This window comes from Maylandia zebra, linkage group LG9 (assembly GCF_041146795.1).
Source record: "Maylandia zebra isolate NMK-2024a linkage group LG9, Mzebra_GT3a, whole genome shotgun sequence".
In the NCBI taxonomy this organism is placed as follows: Eukaryota; Metazoa; Chordata; class Actinopteri; order Cichliformes; family Cichlidae; genus Maylandia; species Maylandia zebra.
The window spans coordinates 31,123,173-31,138,574 of NC_135175.1; the positions used below are offsets into that span (position 1 = coordinate 31,123,173).

A 15,402-nucleotide genomic window follows, 5' to 3' on the forward strand; every position below is an offset into this window, starting at 1 on the left:
CACACCTGTTTGTTTATATGTGTGGTCCTGCAGAGTTTGCTGGAGCACAGACAAGGAGCTAAATTAAATGCCCACAACAGTACTGGAAATACATCAATTGGCAGCGTTTGTGTCGCTGAGGAGACGACGTTTCACCTGCCCAGCACTGAATGAACCAAACAAAAGGAGTTGTGATTGGACTCCAAATTTAATTAGGAAAATGAGCATTTCAATAAATAAAACGCATATTTGTTCCCTTTGCTTTACAATATGTTACCTTGGGGGGTCTAAAATTGCATTTTTGCACCAGCAAAGTGATTCCCAATGAGCTATTATCCAAAAACCTGGCATTTCTCGACATGCAGACATTCAGAGGGAGCTCGGAGGAGGTTTTTTCAAGTTAGCCCAACTGGGAGGAGGCTCCAGGAAGAGCTACATCTCATCTGGTACGGAAATGCCTTAATGAGTCTTGCTAAGGAAAGAAACATCTGGAATTTCTTAACCAACTGCCCCTGTCACCTGATTCTGGATAAGAAGAAGATGGGCGGATGGAAGTTTCTGCTCCAGTTTAGGTGAAATTCTAGTATTTTGCAGCTTGTTAACCACGATAAATATAATCTAAGATACCAAAATAACGTGGTTTTCTACTGATGTGGAAGAACTTGACTGGCTCACACAGAGCCAAATAAAGCTGATCTAATAGAATGTGGAAAGCCTGATCAAGAAGATTATAGAGCGTGAACGACCAGAACAATCTTTTAGGGTGGTAAGGTTATTTTCTGTAATATTTTATAGTATTAGAAAGAATTAAATAGTGAGATCAGCTTATGTGTAAGTCATTCCTGGGACGTGGGTATTTCTTTTATTGGGTCTGCATGATGTCACAGAAAGGGGATATCCCTTATAATGTCACGTCTGCCACACAGATTTGGCCGTGTGTATGGAAGCGCCACCCACCTGCTGGCCAAACCTTCTGTTTGTAAGGGGCAGCCAATCAGAAAAAAGAGATCAAAGCTGACTTAAAGGGGGGCGAGTTAATATGGGTTGTTTCAGACAGAGGGTGAACTGGTCTGTATGGTCCTGTATGAGATAAATAACTATTATTTTGAACTGTGACACATGCAAAGCTATTCTATTGCAGTCCAAGACTATAAAGTTTGTGCAAAGTAGTCACAGTAGAAAAGGTGGTGGCAGCAGTGCTGCTCTCAAGTGAAATTCATTCTGCTGAAAGTAAATAAACTGCCCCCCAAACTGGCTGCACAGACTTTGAGTGCAGGGCAGCAGAAATCAACTCCCCACCCATAAAAAAAAAGTTAATCAGGCATCACTTTTCGAGCTCCTGTGTGAATGCAGGCAGTGTTGTGTAAAAGCAATAACAGTCAAGGTCATGTTTCACTGTGGCTGCTGGCTGATCTACATTTCCTCCAGCTGCAGCTCACTGTTGCCAATAACACTATGCAGCGTGACCTTGACTGTGTTATTGCTTAATTGAGTGCATACACCTGAGTGTGGGATGCCCCGGAGGAAATCGCCCCCAACGCTGCCTATGGTAGTACCACCAAGAAACACGCGACCTGCAGAAAGTGACCACGAGAGAAATGCATTTATTTGCCGTCTTCCATTCCTCATCACAATACTGCAGAGTGGATGTGCTGTCTGCTAAAGTTTCACATTAGGGAGAGAACTACAGCATGTACAGAGCTGCTTTTGTTGCTATGTCAGGTGACCAATGCACTAAGCTGCCAAAAAAGTCGGTGTGGTCTGCTGAGTGACTGATGCTGCCCTCCTATACTCGGCCCAGAGTGGCCAGCCGTAGCCAGGCCCCTAAATGGGCGTCTGGATGACAGAAGGGATCCTTCAAATGGGCATCCATCATGTCCTTCAGGAGCTGCAGAGACCAGACGGCAGGACACCGGTCGAGTGTTTCTCTTCAACCGAGGAAGGAGTGATGACCTGATGATGTACAAGTTTTAAAGACAGAGATCTTCACAAGTGTATTGCCAGCATAGGTGAGACTTTCACAGAGACCTGCTTCAATTAAGCCTTGGCATGCAATATAAGGCAGGCAATGAGCATGTTGGAAGCAGATATCTATTTGTAAAGGGTTCTTGAAGGAGACCTATTATGCTTTATAGCTTACAGGTTACAAAATTAGCATGATCCAGATCTTTATTTATCTTGTACTCGCCTTTGACGGAGCCCATTGAGCCATTTTAGTCTTTTTAAGTCTCCACTCACTAAAAGTCACAGACACGATATCACGATGTTACACAATGAGAGAGCTGTGAAAAAGCAACATAAAATACAAGTCATCCTAAAAAATGTGAAAAAAAAATGAAAGCAATGATTTGGTCCTGATGTTTCTAAAAGGGAAAAAAAGGAAAACATGGAAATTCTGGGTTTGTCCAGTTCTAATGAGAAGGCAGCAGCAGGGAGCACTTCATGGTTTGATCCAGGAGTTGAAACTGCATCACGACACCTTTTATACATATTTGTGGATGTCAGTGGGGCAGTTTGAGCTCCTGTTGGCAGAGTTGAAACCACATCTGGGGAGGCAGAGAATTAATTTTAGAGAGCGGACTGAACAGAGAAGCGTTTAGTTATGTAGAGGTAATTTGTATATTATTCACCTGTGCACATTTTGATCTAAGACTGTGCCAAATGCACTGATCTGATTGGTCAGAAATGTTTATTCGGATCTGAAAAATTGAGCTTTGTTATAAAACACAGATGTCACAAATCATCTTGTGAAATTCTGCGGTTGGTGTGACATTAAAAAAAAATTTAAAACGCAAAATACACATGCTTTTGTGTAAAGCTCTTCAATATAAACATGACCACTGTGATGTCACCAAGCCGCTAGTAACGTAGCGTTACGAAGCCTCGTGATGGCCGCTTTCACCAATGGGCTCTTTGAAACTGGGTGTGAGATCTGACGTCACGTTCTTCAGCTAACATCTTGTGACTGACACCTCGTTAGCCAAGTGAAGTGAGAAGTATGGTTGTTTTCCTGAAGACTTTAATACCATCTTTTTTTACGATCAGAGGAGTCGCCCCCTGCTGGACATAAGAAAGAATGCAGGTTAATGGCTCTCAATTTAAGCTACATTCATCTTTTATTCGTGGTCATCCAGGTCTCTCGTGTTCAGTGCTGGTCAAGTTACTTGAAAAAAGTAATCAGTAACTAATTACTGATTACTTCCCCAAAAAAGTAATCCCGTTACTTTACTGATTACTTATTTTCAAAAGTAATTATTTACTTAGTTACTTAGTTACTTTTAAAAAACACGATTTACAACCTGAATAGGTGATAAAGCGATCGATCTTTCAGCCCAATTCTACTTTTTCTACATAATCCATCATACAAAATGTAATCAAATGGAAAAGTCTCTTTTTTTAACTTGTTTTATCAGTTTTAATCTTTTAACTTTATGCATCAAGCAAAAATGTAATTATATGCAACATTCTCTGACTTGAATAAATTAGTTTAACATTTAAACCTACTTTCTGCACATTCCAGCACATAAAATAAAATATTTTTTGTGTTTTCACTCACTCTTTCAAATAGAAGCAAGTAAAACACAGCAGAAAATAAATAAAGTCAAAGACTCAGCGGTCCTTTTGCTCTATTTTCACCTGTAAAGCAGGACTGGGGTAGGCGGAGGGTTACCCTGGTGCAGATGTGCTGCGGTCAGTTGAAGAATCCGCGCACTCGGTGCTTGTTTAGGGGTTTTTTTTCGCTGTAAAACGAAGTTTTCTTCCCACGCACGACGGACGCTAATGTTTTTGTCACTTTTTATGGAATCAGACTCAAAGTAAGGTCAGTACTTCCACGCTTTAAACGCTGCACGCTCATACTCTCTCCTACAATCGATATGTGATCCATTGTTGATCTGCACACAGCTGTTGTCACTAACGGCGCACTCGCTTACGTCACTGTCGTGAGACATTCTCGCAAAAAATTTACGGTTTTAGTAACGCAGTAACGCAGCGTTCCTACGGGAAAGTAACGGTAATCTAATAACCGTTTTTGCAATAGTAATCCCTTACTTTACTCGTTACTTGAAAAAAGTAATCAGATTACAGTAACGCGTTGCTTGTAACGCGTTACTGCCCATCTCTGCTCGTGTTACTGTCAAGAATAGTGCGATTAAACCGATATTATTGTAAAAAGGAAAAGAAGATTTAAATCACCTCTTTTTGATTCTCTTTTATTTGTCAGTTCAAAGTTCGTCTTTAATATTAATAACACTTCAGCTGTTTGATTCAATATTAATAATATTTAAGCTTTTTCATCTTTTAGCCTTAGAAATAAAGAATTGTTTTCAGGTGATAAATCCTGTCTGCTGCATTAAAAAAAACTGCCAGCACTGACAGTCTTCAGGCTGTGCTTCTATTTACCGATGTATAAATCGCTCACTGTAATTCACTGCAGGTCTAATTTTATATTTCTCTGTAAACGGAGCAGGGAGCACTTGAGGAAACTCTCCTCAAAGTAATCTCGTGCTCTGATACCACTTAGTCATCTCAGAGCCGTCGGCTGATGATGAACATTTCAAAACACTTGAACCGTGTGACACGTTCTCCGCCGTTCTCGGGGAAAAACCACCTCGACAGCTTGACAGAATCGCTCCAAACCGTTAAGGAGGCTGGATGGATGCTCTTAACCTCCTACAGCTTTTATAGGAATCTAAAGCGGCTACGCACACAGAGGCACTGACATTAAAGCAGGCTGCTTGAACACAGTCGGAGACAGTGTGGAGGGATGTATGCACACATGATAAAAGAACATGGTTCAATCACAGTTTAGATACAAGAATACTTATATTTTACCTTTTTTTTTGCAGCCTAAAACATTTGCATTGTGCCATACATGCATATACAAGAGCCAAAAACATAATACACCATCATATTCAATCCCCAATAGTCAAAAACCTTTAAATACTCTCTCATTCTTGGCTCTCGACTGATGATTTGGTGTTTAGCACATTAATGGAAGCAGTGTAGGGGTATTTTAGATAATATTTTGATATTTCAGTCAGTCAAAAATTATTATTCCTGGTCACACCCCTAATGCTGCTGTATGGCAATTACATAGAAAGCCTATGCAATTGTGAAAATCCATGAGCTGGGATTCTCCTGATACTGCCGACAGTCAAAAATCAAGGGCTAAGCTTAGTGATGCCGTTTGAGGGCAGCTGGAAGTGTATGATTCAACTTCACTCTTAGACAGAGACAGGGAAGGAAAAAGTAGTGGGCTAAGAGAACAGGGAGCCAAATTTCACTGTGGGTTTTACTGCAACTTCATTCAGGGCATCAGATGGATTTCCATTGTTGTTACCTGTTACTGGAGGGAAGAAAATTTAATGGTAACCAATGTGAGTACCACCGGGGAAAGCTTAACTTCACACTTCCTGCAAAAGTCCCTAAACACAGAGAAAATCCTCTGCCTTTTTCATGTCTTGTAAACCTAATTTAGACACTTCAAGGAACATGTATCCATCCAGTCAGGCCACAAGGGCAGCAGACTAAGGATCCTTCATGCCAGCCACATTTTCCGCTTCCTCCTGAGGGATTCCAAGGTGATCCCAGGGTGGATGAGATATACAAAATCTCTCAGCGAGTTCTGGGGTCTCCAACCAGTTAGAAGTGCTTGGAAAATCTCCAAAGTGAGGTGCCCAGGAGAAATCCTAAGCAGATGGCCAAACCTCCACAACTAGATCCTTTCGACATGCAGTTGAATTCAATTCAATTAAATTCAGTTTATACAGCACCAAATCACAAATACAATTGCCTCAAGGTGCAGACAGACGAGTGACTTCACTCCGAAACCCCTCAAGAAGGAGGGGTCTAAAGGAGCATTCAGACAATTAATTCTCAGTTCTATGCAGTAATGCAGAGACATGGTTAGACTAGCTTATTGTAAATGTTGCGAATTTTCCTGAATATGACTGGAAACTGACATTTTAAAGGAGAGTTGGGAGATGTGCCTGTTTCTCACTGCTGAAATAGTCCTTTAACTGAGCTTTCTTGCCTGGATATTAGACTTTAAAACTCTAACAGAAACCTAAGTTATCCCCAAGCTTTAACATGAGTTAGGAGCAGCTGTGGTTCAGAAGGTAGCACGCTCATCTACTGATCTGAAAGTCAGGGGTTCAGTCCCTGAATCTTTTGCCCTACTGAAACCCAAATTGGATGGATGCATCAGCAGATAAGGTGTAAAGGGTTCAATAAAGGTTTCTGAGACACCAAGTTTTGCATTAGTACAAAGCTGGCCTAAAGCTAAAGGCATGAAAACTGGAAGCCAGTAAGAGACATCTGAGAGAGAAGAACAGGAGTATAATTGTTATAATTTTTATAATTTTTGTGATAGGAGTCATGACAGTCTTTTAATAAACTGTTGAACTAATCCTTTAAGGGAGTCTATTCTTATTTTGCATTTCACATTTTACAAGCCTTCCTATCTGCCACCATCACACGCAGCAGCTTGTTTCTGATCATCACCTTACTTTTCCTCAATGATAAGAAAGTAATAAGCGACCTTGTAAAGCAAGATGTTAATTATAATAATACTTTGTTCACATGTACTTAGAAGATCAGAGTTTCAAACTGCAACACAGAGAAGTAAGAGAGAGTAAAACATGCAGAAATCCTTAAATTATGAATAGAAGCAATAAAAACGTGAACCAGTGTTAAAATAAGAAAAACTCAAAGCTGGATGGTTCAGGTAGGTTTTATGTGCCTTTGGTTTCTGTTGCTAAGTGAACACAATGGACCTAAATAGTTTTATGACCTACCCCACGACTCTGACAAAGGGTTTCTTTTAAAAATCAAATACCACCAGCTTTATTTTCAGGTTCTTAAGCTCATAAATGACTGTTTTGCTGCAAGTAGAGAAAGTGAAGAACTGCAAAATGCTCTCACATCAGAGGTTTTCTTCATCGTTCTGGGCATTTCAGTGCACTTTGTGTACTGGAATACATCAGCTCACACCCGGCCTGTGAAGGGAAATCATCCCTGCATGACGTTTTACCCGCAGAGACCCCAAACATTTACGTGCCTCCCCCGGCTTGATATCAGACACCCTGCCACCACCACCTCATCATGGAAGTACCTCTGGGAGACAGTCACGTCTAAGCCTTTTACATTTACCCATAAGGCAGGTGTCATGAAGATGGAACGATGGTACAAAGCAGGAGTCTCCAAGATATGAGCTCTGAGACCAGCCGGGCCGAGCTGTCCGTCCCCGCCCTGAAACTGACGAATCTGGGGGGAAATCACGAGTTGCGTTCCACTTACTGCATCTTTCCTCATCCCATCTGGCCTCCCTCACCACACTGTTAGCTTCAAAGAGCCCCTGCTCCCCGTTAGACAGAAATCACTTAAGAGGGTTGTTTTAAATTGCAAAAGCTTTCAACCGTCTCTGAAACAATGCACAAAAGCGGGCCTTTCTCTGCCTTTGAAGACGGCATTGTGTGGGCTTTCTGTGCGCATCTCTCCGCGGAGGACGAGCAGAAGAAAGGAAAGCAGTCACTGGCCTGTTGCAGGACCCTGAAAGTCACAAACACACGTGGACTCCCACAATTCCTTTATATAAAGTGGCTCACAAAAACATGCGCTCTGCTTTTCAGTGCTTACCTCCCCTCCAGCAAGGAAAGCTATTATTATGGCACATTACATGTCAGTAAGACTGGTTTCAAAGGCCCACTGAACACTGCATAAATGCTAATGTTCTGTTTCCAACATGATTCATTACTTATTCAGTCCGTTTGAGTACTATTCCTCTTGGGGAGAGACATTGTGTATTAATGGTCAAGAGTGGGCTTCACAGACATATTTTTGTCTCTTGACAGCAAATTCAGCAAAGCATGCAAGTGCTTTTCCCAGAAACAAACCCTTCTGCACCGCGTTTTCATGATTTCCCTGAAATAATCATCCACAGGATCAACAGTCAAGCTGGCTGCTCTTTGAGTTAAATGCATCTCCAGACTTTTGAAGACCTTTTCACAGTTATCTGCTACTTTCCTTCTCTCTAGTTCAGTTCTTCCTGTCATATTTCCTGCTAATGTGGCTACTGTGGCTAATGCTGGCTTTGCGCCACTCCACTGGGAATTCTGGGAAACGAGCAGTTGCATAAAACAGACCAAGATGGTCCTAACAAGGGTTAAAAGTCAAAGTGAGAATGAAAATAAACAGAAATTAGCCACCGCAGGCCTGAACAATGAAGCAGGATTTGGGGCTCATCAAGAAGCGTGGCGATGTACTCACTGAAGTATATCGCCATGGTAACTTGTGCTGAAGACTTATCCAGCTCCAGAGTCGGTTATGTTTGAGATTAGAGAGGAACAGATGTGTAACCACTATATGTAATATAATATATAGTACTTTTTATTTTTACTCTGTGAATAAAAGTTTTCATTTTCTTTTTGCATCTGAAGGTGTAGCTGCTCTGCATTTTTGTTGTATACTGTATAAAGACAATTAAAGGCTTCTTATTGTAATGATCATAAAACCGTTTGTACTTGCAGACCTCATATCAATATATGTATTCTGTTTTTAGAGTTTTCCTTTACCTGCTCTCAGGTAACCAGGTCTGCAGCTGAAAGAATAACCCTGTCTTACAGACTCCTAAATATTCATTAATTGGAATAATGACATCTGACATTTTTTCATGTTTAAATGACAGATGTGAGCTATTGCAAGTCCATTGGACACAGCTGGTATTATCAACAGCTTTTTTCCAGTCTTACTGAGCAAACACATTCAAACACCACTGATCTGCCTGCTGCTACTTTCAGCCTGCACTGGTTGTTTAGCGTCTTCATAGTTTAGTTTCAACTTTGCTGCCTACCTACCAGTGTTTGTAACTACCGAGATGTGGCCAGCACCCAATTCTTTCATGTGAGCATGTTTATAGCTAGTCTAACAAACCCTGTGGGTTTAATTACCTTTATGTGTCCACTTGGCCTGATTCAAGTAAGTGAAGGCAGCTAGTACAGGCCATTCTACTCACTTCATTAAGAGTACTCCATATTCATCCTATAGCCCAAGCCAGTTACAGTAGCCACATAATAGCCAAAAACGTTATAAGTTCACCTTTTTGGTGCTAATAGCTCATTAGTACAAATGAGAGCCAGCTTCTTGCAGTTCAGCTCAAGGCCCTTCATTGACCAAGTCTATCAAAACAGGTCAGACCTTCATAAAAATTTGCTGTGCTGATCAGAGTCTAAGGTTTCTGTTTTGTAGGATTTTGAAATTCAGTTATTGAAAGCTAACAGTCTGGGCTGTAAATGCTGACTGCATACCTCTCAGCAAAAGTTGCAGGTTTTATTCCCCAATGACTGCTGAGACAACCAGTACTGATCTGAACATGATACATCAAGTCTCCACTTGATAGATGAAAAATTCAAATTACCTTAAATCTTTTAAGATGTTGAATAATTTAAATCTGATGAGCAGTTCTACTTTCCAAGAAATTTTAATCTGCTCTTTAGAAAAGTGGCATTTCTGATCGAGTGTAAGGGATTGTGTCGTTAGCATAGAAATGGGTCCATCTAGTGGACACATTCATAACTGCAGCTTGAAAACCACAAAAGCGCAGGACAAAAACTTAATTCTGTGTTTATTCAGCAGTAATAAATAGTGAATGATGTGATCACATACAGACAATTAAAGTGGGAAACATTTAAATTAAGTGTACATCAATTTCTAAAAAGTGCTTTTTCACTTTGTGAGATTTGTGCTAGTTGTGCAGATCAGCATCGTGTGTCTCTGGTAAGAGTTCCTGCAAAAAAAAAAGACAAAAAGTTTACACTTCATTTGTTCATCTGACCATTTTTCTAAATAAGTAATAAATGATACACTGTTTATATTTAAAGTTCTTATTTTGAGCACTTAAGACTCAATGTTTTTTTTAAACCAACCCAAATATTCAGAATTAAGGGCTAATCAACTGTCAGACATCCCATCAAAATAAATTACTGTTACATCATCCTTGTCGTTCGCCTGAGCTGCAAACCTCCAAGAGGACATATGGACGAGAGACCCTTCATCTCCCGTTTCCTGCCTATAACCTTGAAATAATCTGTGCACCATGCTGAAAGATGCCTCAATTCCTACAAAGCATCAGGTGGACAAAGGCTACAAGAGCAGCTATAGTAAAGCATGCACTTCTGTGGAGTGTTTTACCTTCAGGTTAACAGGCTTCAAACACAGCCGGACTCTAAACTCTTCTTTTAAGTGTAAAAGTTACTTCAGTTATTTAAGATGATAGTTCTGCTCTTTACAGTTTGTTTTAAAAAAAACAACATTTTAAAAAAACGACCGACATCTTGTCACACTGCAGCCTGTTCCCTGTTTTGAATTTAGTTTAAAAATCAACCCTGAATATAAAGGTGTGTCAAACACTTCTTACATCTGAGACCATAAAATAAATCTGAAGCATGGTAAAACATGAGGCAAACCTTGTGATTGTGGTTGTGATTTCTTGTGTCTGTTCAAGTGTTGTGATCTGGTTTCATTCTTGGAGCCATCTGTGTCACTCTTAGGCATCCATGATTTCTCTGTTGGCAGAACAATGTTATTAGAAATGTGGACCAGCATGTAAGGAGAGAATTCTAGATAAACTGTGTGCTCACCAGTTTGCCACCTGTGCATCAGGTATCTCTGGTCCACATCCCTCCAGTTGTCCTGAAGAAGCACAGCACAGTTCTCATCCATTTCCCGGATGGCATTCCCAGTGGTGCAGTGGTGTAGCCTCTCCCAAGCAACAGGCTGATGCTGCAGCTCATTGCACACACAGTTCTTCTCCCTCAGCTTTGGATACATCGCTCCAGGACTCTTCTCCAGGTTCTGCTTACATGCTAGTGGCCTTTTAAGGTCTGCGAGCTTCCTGAGATTGTCACCCGGCCTCCACCTTTGACCTTTGCGACACGAGCTGTTTTCAGAGGATTCGCCCTCAGTGTCATGGCCCCGATGAGGACTGCAAAGATCAGGATTAGAATCTTTCCTCATCAGCCGCCTCTTGGTGTGAGATTTACATGCGTCACATGTCGGTAAGGGGGCGTCGTTCCACTGCTGGAAGGGAACCGCTTTTCTTTTTAAGTTGTGCCCGTCAAGTCCAGGGCTGGCAGGCATACAGGTTCTACGTTTTGTCAGACATCTGGAGCAGAGTCTTTCCTTCTTTGGCACACGAGTACTGAAAATGTTCTCATTGAAGCTTCTGCTGAGGCAGCATTCATGGTCGGAAAGGCTTCTTCGATCTGCTTTGCCTTTGGGTTTGTATTTCTCCTTTGGCTTGCGAATATTTAGTTCTTTGTATTCGAGGTCTAGTTTTCGCCTTCGAGCAGAAACATCTAAACCCTGAGGTCGGGTCTGCTTCTTGGGAGCTTGCGGCAACTTGTTGCTGTAGTAGACATTCTCAAAATCAGCTAGCCAGTTAGTTGAGGGGAGATAGGCAGGTAATGATTCGAAGGATGTGTCCTGAGAATCCTGGATACTGGTTTCTGTTCTGCTTTGGCTTCGATCTGCCCCAAGAGGAGAGCTCTCCAAATGCTGCACATTGGATACAGCCGCCATCTCCGTGCACATTAGATTTGGTTTAGAAGGTTCTTCCGAAACAGGTGATTCCATCATAGGGCAGATATCAGCTTCAACCACCATCTCATCCTGCACAGTGGAGACTACTCCCAGGTCATCCTCTTCCAACGGCGGCATGTCAGTCATAGCTGTACCATCTTCCAGAGGAGCCTCCTCTTCCAGCATCATGTCTGCAGAAGTCACCTCATTAGTAGTCAGTGTTTCCTCAAGAGACTCTGCGGGACCATTTTGGATCAACGACTCTGAGGAAGGAACCAAGGTGTCGTCCCTGGACCAAACTGAAGACTCCATCTTCCTCAACTCATCCAGGTAGCTTGTATCAAACGACAGGTGAACGACTTCGAGTTGGGGATTCTTGGTCATACTCTGCTCTCTCTCACTCATCACCCCAGCTTCCCCACATGCTGCCTCTTGAGACTCCAAACTGCAAACGACAGGGACCATCTGGTTCCCAGATTCTTCTAGAGCAGGGATATGCTCACCTGTGCTGGGTGCTCCAACTAACAGGATATCAGGACAAACCTGGAGTGCCTGCTCCGACTGGTCTGGAGGGAGGCAGAGTCCCTCGTCCTGCAGGACGTGACCCTGGAGAATGGAGCTACACTGGACCATGTCCTGGGAAAAACTACGGGATACTTCTGCGGTCTCGTGAGAGTGCAGAAGCTGTAGTCCCACAGGTGTGGTGCAGCATTCAATCCTCACCTCTTCAGTTTGAATCACAAAGCTGCCATTTGATGGCGTCCTAATGGTGGACGAGGGCACCATGTCATTACTCTCTGGAGAACTCTCCACAGTCAAGGCTGACGAGAGCACCCGACTGTTGGAGACATTGGTGGTGGTGCTGCTGCTACAAATTGGGAAGACACTGGATGACTCCATGTCTCTGGAATTTGGGGTGCTGGTGTTCTGTGTCACTGAGAGTGGCTCAGTTTGCACCTCGGAGCTGGTCATTTCTCTGGTTGGGGAGTTGTGTTGGTAGCGCAACCTGCGGGCGTGATAGGCCATGGTCTGGTAATACTGGGGGTTTAGCATGCGCCTGTAGTCCATGAGATGAAGGTGGGTATGTGGGACGACAAAGCCAGGTGGCTCCATGTATGGATTAGGCTGATAGTGTGGCATCATTGGCATCCCAAAACCTGTAACAAGACAAGAGGATTAAGTGAATACCTCAGATTTTAATTTGTTAAAGGCTGCCACTACAATGGTTTACTACTGCTCGTGGGGAGCCAGTTAGTGCATAGCTACAACATTGAAACCACAGCTGCTGCAGATGTTAATAAAAATACAATACAAACATTAGAACTACAGCCATGTAGGGCTATTCATAATGCATACCCTCCTAGTTTGGCACTTAAATTTTAATGACAAGGCTTTGACTGTAGTAGTAAATACTGGGCTGATGAACAAATGAGATGGTCTAGTGTCAGCTTGTGTGGAACTGCACAGTATTTACCCTCCTCATCTCCCCTTTCTACATAAAAATGACCAATATACAGGTGAAGACACACAAAGGAGAGTGCCAAAGACATCATACGATGATTAAATCTCATAGATGGCAAAACATTGTTGCTTTTTTTAAAGATATGATTCAAAAGAGACAAGTCTGATGCAGCCTTCCTGAAACCAAAGACTACCACCAGAAAAAAAAAAAACTACAGCTCAAAGAGCTACATTTAACCATCAGTGGGAAAGAAGGTCATTGCTGATTAAGACTGTTTCATCAATCAGACTCCTTTAGTGCATATCTACTGAGCAGTTTGACACTGAACACTTTCAGGTACAGCTGTTTAGCTGCTTGTTACTGCAAATACCTAATGAGCCAATAGCAAGCTTCTGTTTAAACACCACAGTCTACCTGAATATTGTTGCTGACCATGTAGAAAAAAAGAACACCTGCACACATCTTCTAATTGCTGTGTCCAAAAGGATAACACCACATCACAAAGCTCAAGTCAACTCAAATGAGCTTCTTGAACATGGCTCCGTGTACTTAAATGGCCTCCACATTCCCCAGATCCACATCCAATAGAGAACCTTTGGGATGTGATTGATCAGCAGATTCTTACCCTGGATGTGCAGCTGTATGATGCCATCATGTTAATGGGCTGAAATCTCTGAGGAGTGTTAAATGTGGCGCATTAGTGATTTAGGCAGCACTGAATTGGGATTTTTTTTTCTTCTTCTTTTTTTTTTTAAGTGACCAAGTACTAGCAAGGTGTACTTAATGAAATGAGTGGATTAGCGGGCAGGGGTTCTCTCATAGTTGACACAAAGGCTCATGTTGGCACTTCAGGGAAAGACAAAAGTTGCAGGATTTAGCATTTGAAGATATTGAAACGCACATTGTGAGATAAAGTCTAGACAGCTTGCCAGATACAAATTTCTGAAATATAATTACACACCTTTTGTGAAATAAGTGTTATTTAATGAGGATTTTAAGCAGACAGCTACAGGATTAAGTAAGAAAAAGAATTCAATACAGGGGATTAGATTTCACTCCTCTCAATTATTCCCTAACATTTAATTCCTAATTAATTTCACCATATTCAGAAACAAGCAGAAAACCCATTTATTAAACAGGTTCTGAGAACTGACAGCATTTAGAGGTTTCACAGGCTTGAATAATGTTCAACTTCTACACAAGGAACTTGAGTCCCAAAACTCTCATTAGTCACATTAAAAAGCACTAACAGTTGAGTTAAGCTTACCTAAACCTGGGTAACCATAGTATGGATTGTAGGACACAGGCATGGGCATCGGTACAGGCCACTGCAGACTCTGCATGGGCATGTATGGCTGCGAGGGCTGTATGTAGAAGAAAGGTTTGTGCTGCTGCTCCTCAGCACGTGGAGCCCCTGGAGCCGGTTGTTGGGGCCCCTGGGACGGCTGAGCTGCACTCAGTGGGTTTGGACCACGGGGGCCCAAACTGTGTGAATATTGCAAGGTAGACGTTGCTGCCTCCATATCTGAACAAAGAGAAGAATCAAAATAATTATTGATACCTTGTTACCGCAATACCCTTTGACAGACTAAAAGCGACTTGTACCTACTTGCATAAGGGTTATCCACTAAGCAGCCAACACACCTCCTCTGCGGGTTAAATAGGAAATCAAGGGTGTGCGATTAAGGCCAGGCTGGCATTTTAGTGCCAGGTGACAATTGTCCAGTTAAAGTTAAGCAATTTGCATTAAAAGCCAATGAGAAATGTTTGTTTCCAAAGATCCCCTCCCACTCTGCATCAGCTCACCTGTGAAAAAGGCAGATAATAGATCAGAGACGTGGAGAAAGTAAGACTGATGACTTCCACTGACCCAAAACAGGTGACAGGGGAGGTGAGAAGCTGAGTGGCTCTAATGGAACAGAGCTGCTGCTCATTGACGTGATCTACCTGATGAGAGTAGCATTGATAAAAGACGCAAAGCAGCTCATCTTGTCATTTTTAGCGTCTTCGTTAAGTTCCCCCTTACTTGGAGCTGAGCAGCAGTAAAATGCAAAGCATGCATCCACAAGCCCTGTGTGATATTCACGTTTGACCCCTGAAGAGCCAATTATGAGTTTAGATGGGAGCTCATTAAGTAGCCTTGAGCAGTGTTTAAAGATGGCATTATCCATGAAGAATAAACTAACAGACCGTTTTGTTGACTTTGCAGTGATTTTAAATCAGCACTGCTACTGGAAGAGGCGTTCTATGAAGGCATTAAAGAAAAAAACGCACCCTTTTTCTCACGTACTTCTTTTTCTCACCCTGTTTCGCATGTGGAGACTGAAAAGCTAACTGATAATTCACAGAAACTTTCTTTTATTGTATTGAAAGGTTGTAAATGC

At 42.1% G+C, this 15,402-nt stretch overlaps 1 protein-coding gene across 1 annotated transcript; it reads right to left on the bottom strand.

Moving 5' to 3' along the window:
• Positions 1-9,584: 9,584 nt before the first annotated feature.
• On the bottom strand, positions 9,585-14,753 carry LOC101474578 (uncharacterized). Its single transcript, XM_004551798.3, has 5 exons — positions 14,628-14,753; positions 14,286-14,543; positions 10,617-12,713; positions 10,443-10,541; positions 9,585-9,763 (listed from the first exon to the last, which is right to left on the bottom strand). Exons 2-5 carry the CDS (start codon positions 14,539-14,541, stop codon positions 9,735-9,737), a joined length of 2,481 nt encoding a protein of 826 aa, XP_004551855.2. The 5' UTR covers positions 14,542-14,543; positions 14,628-14,753; the 3' UTR covers positions 9,585-9,734.
• Positions 14,754-15,402: the final 649 nt, after the last annotated feature.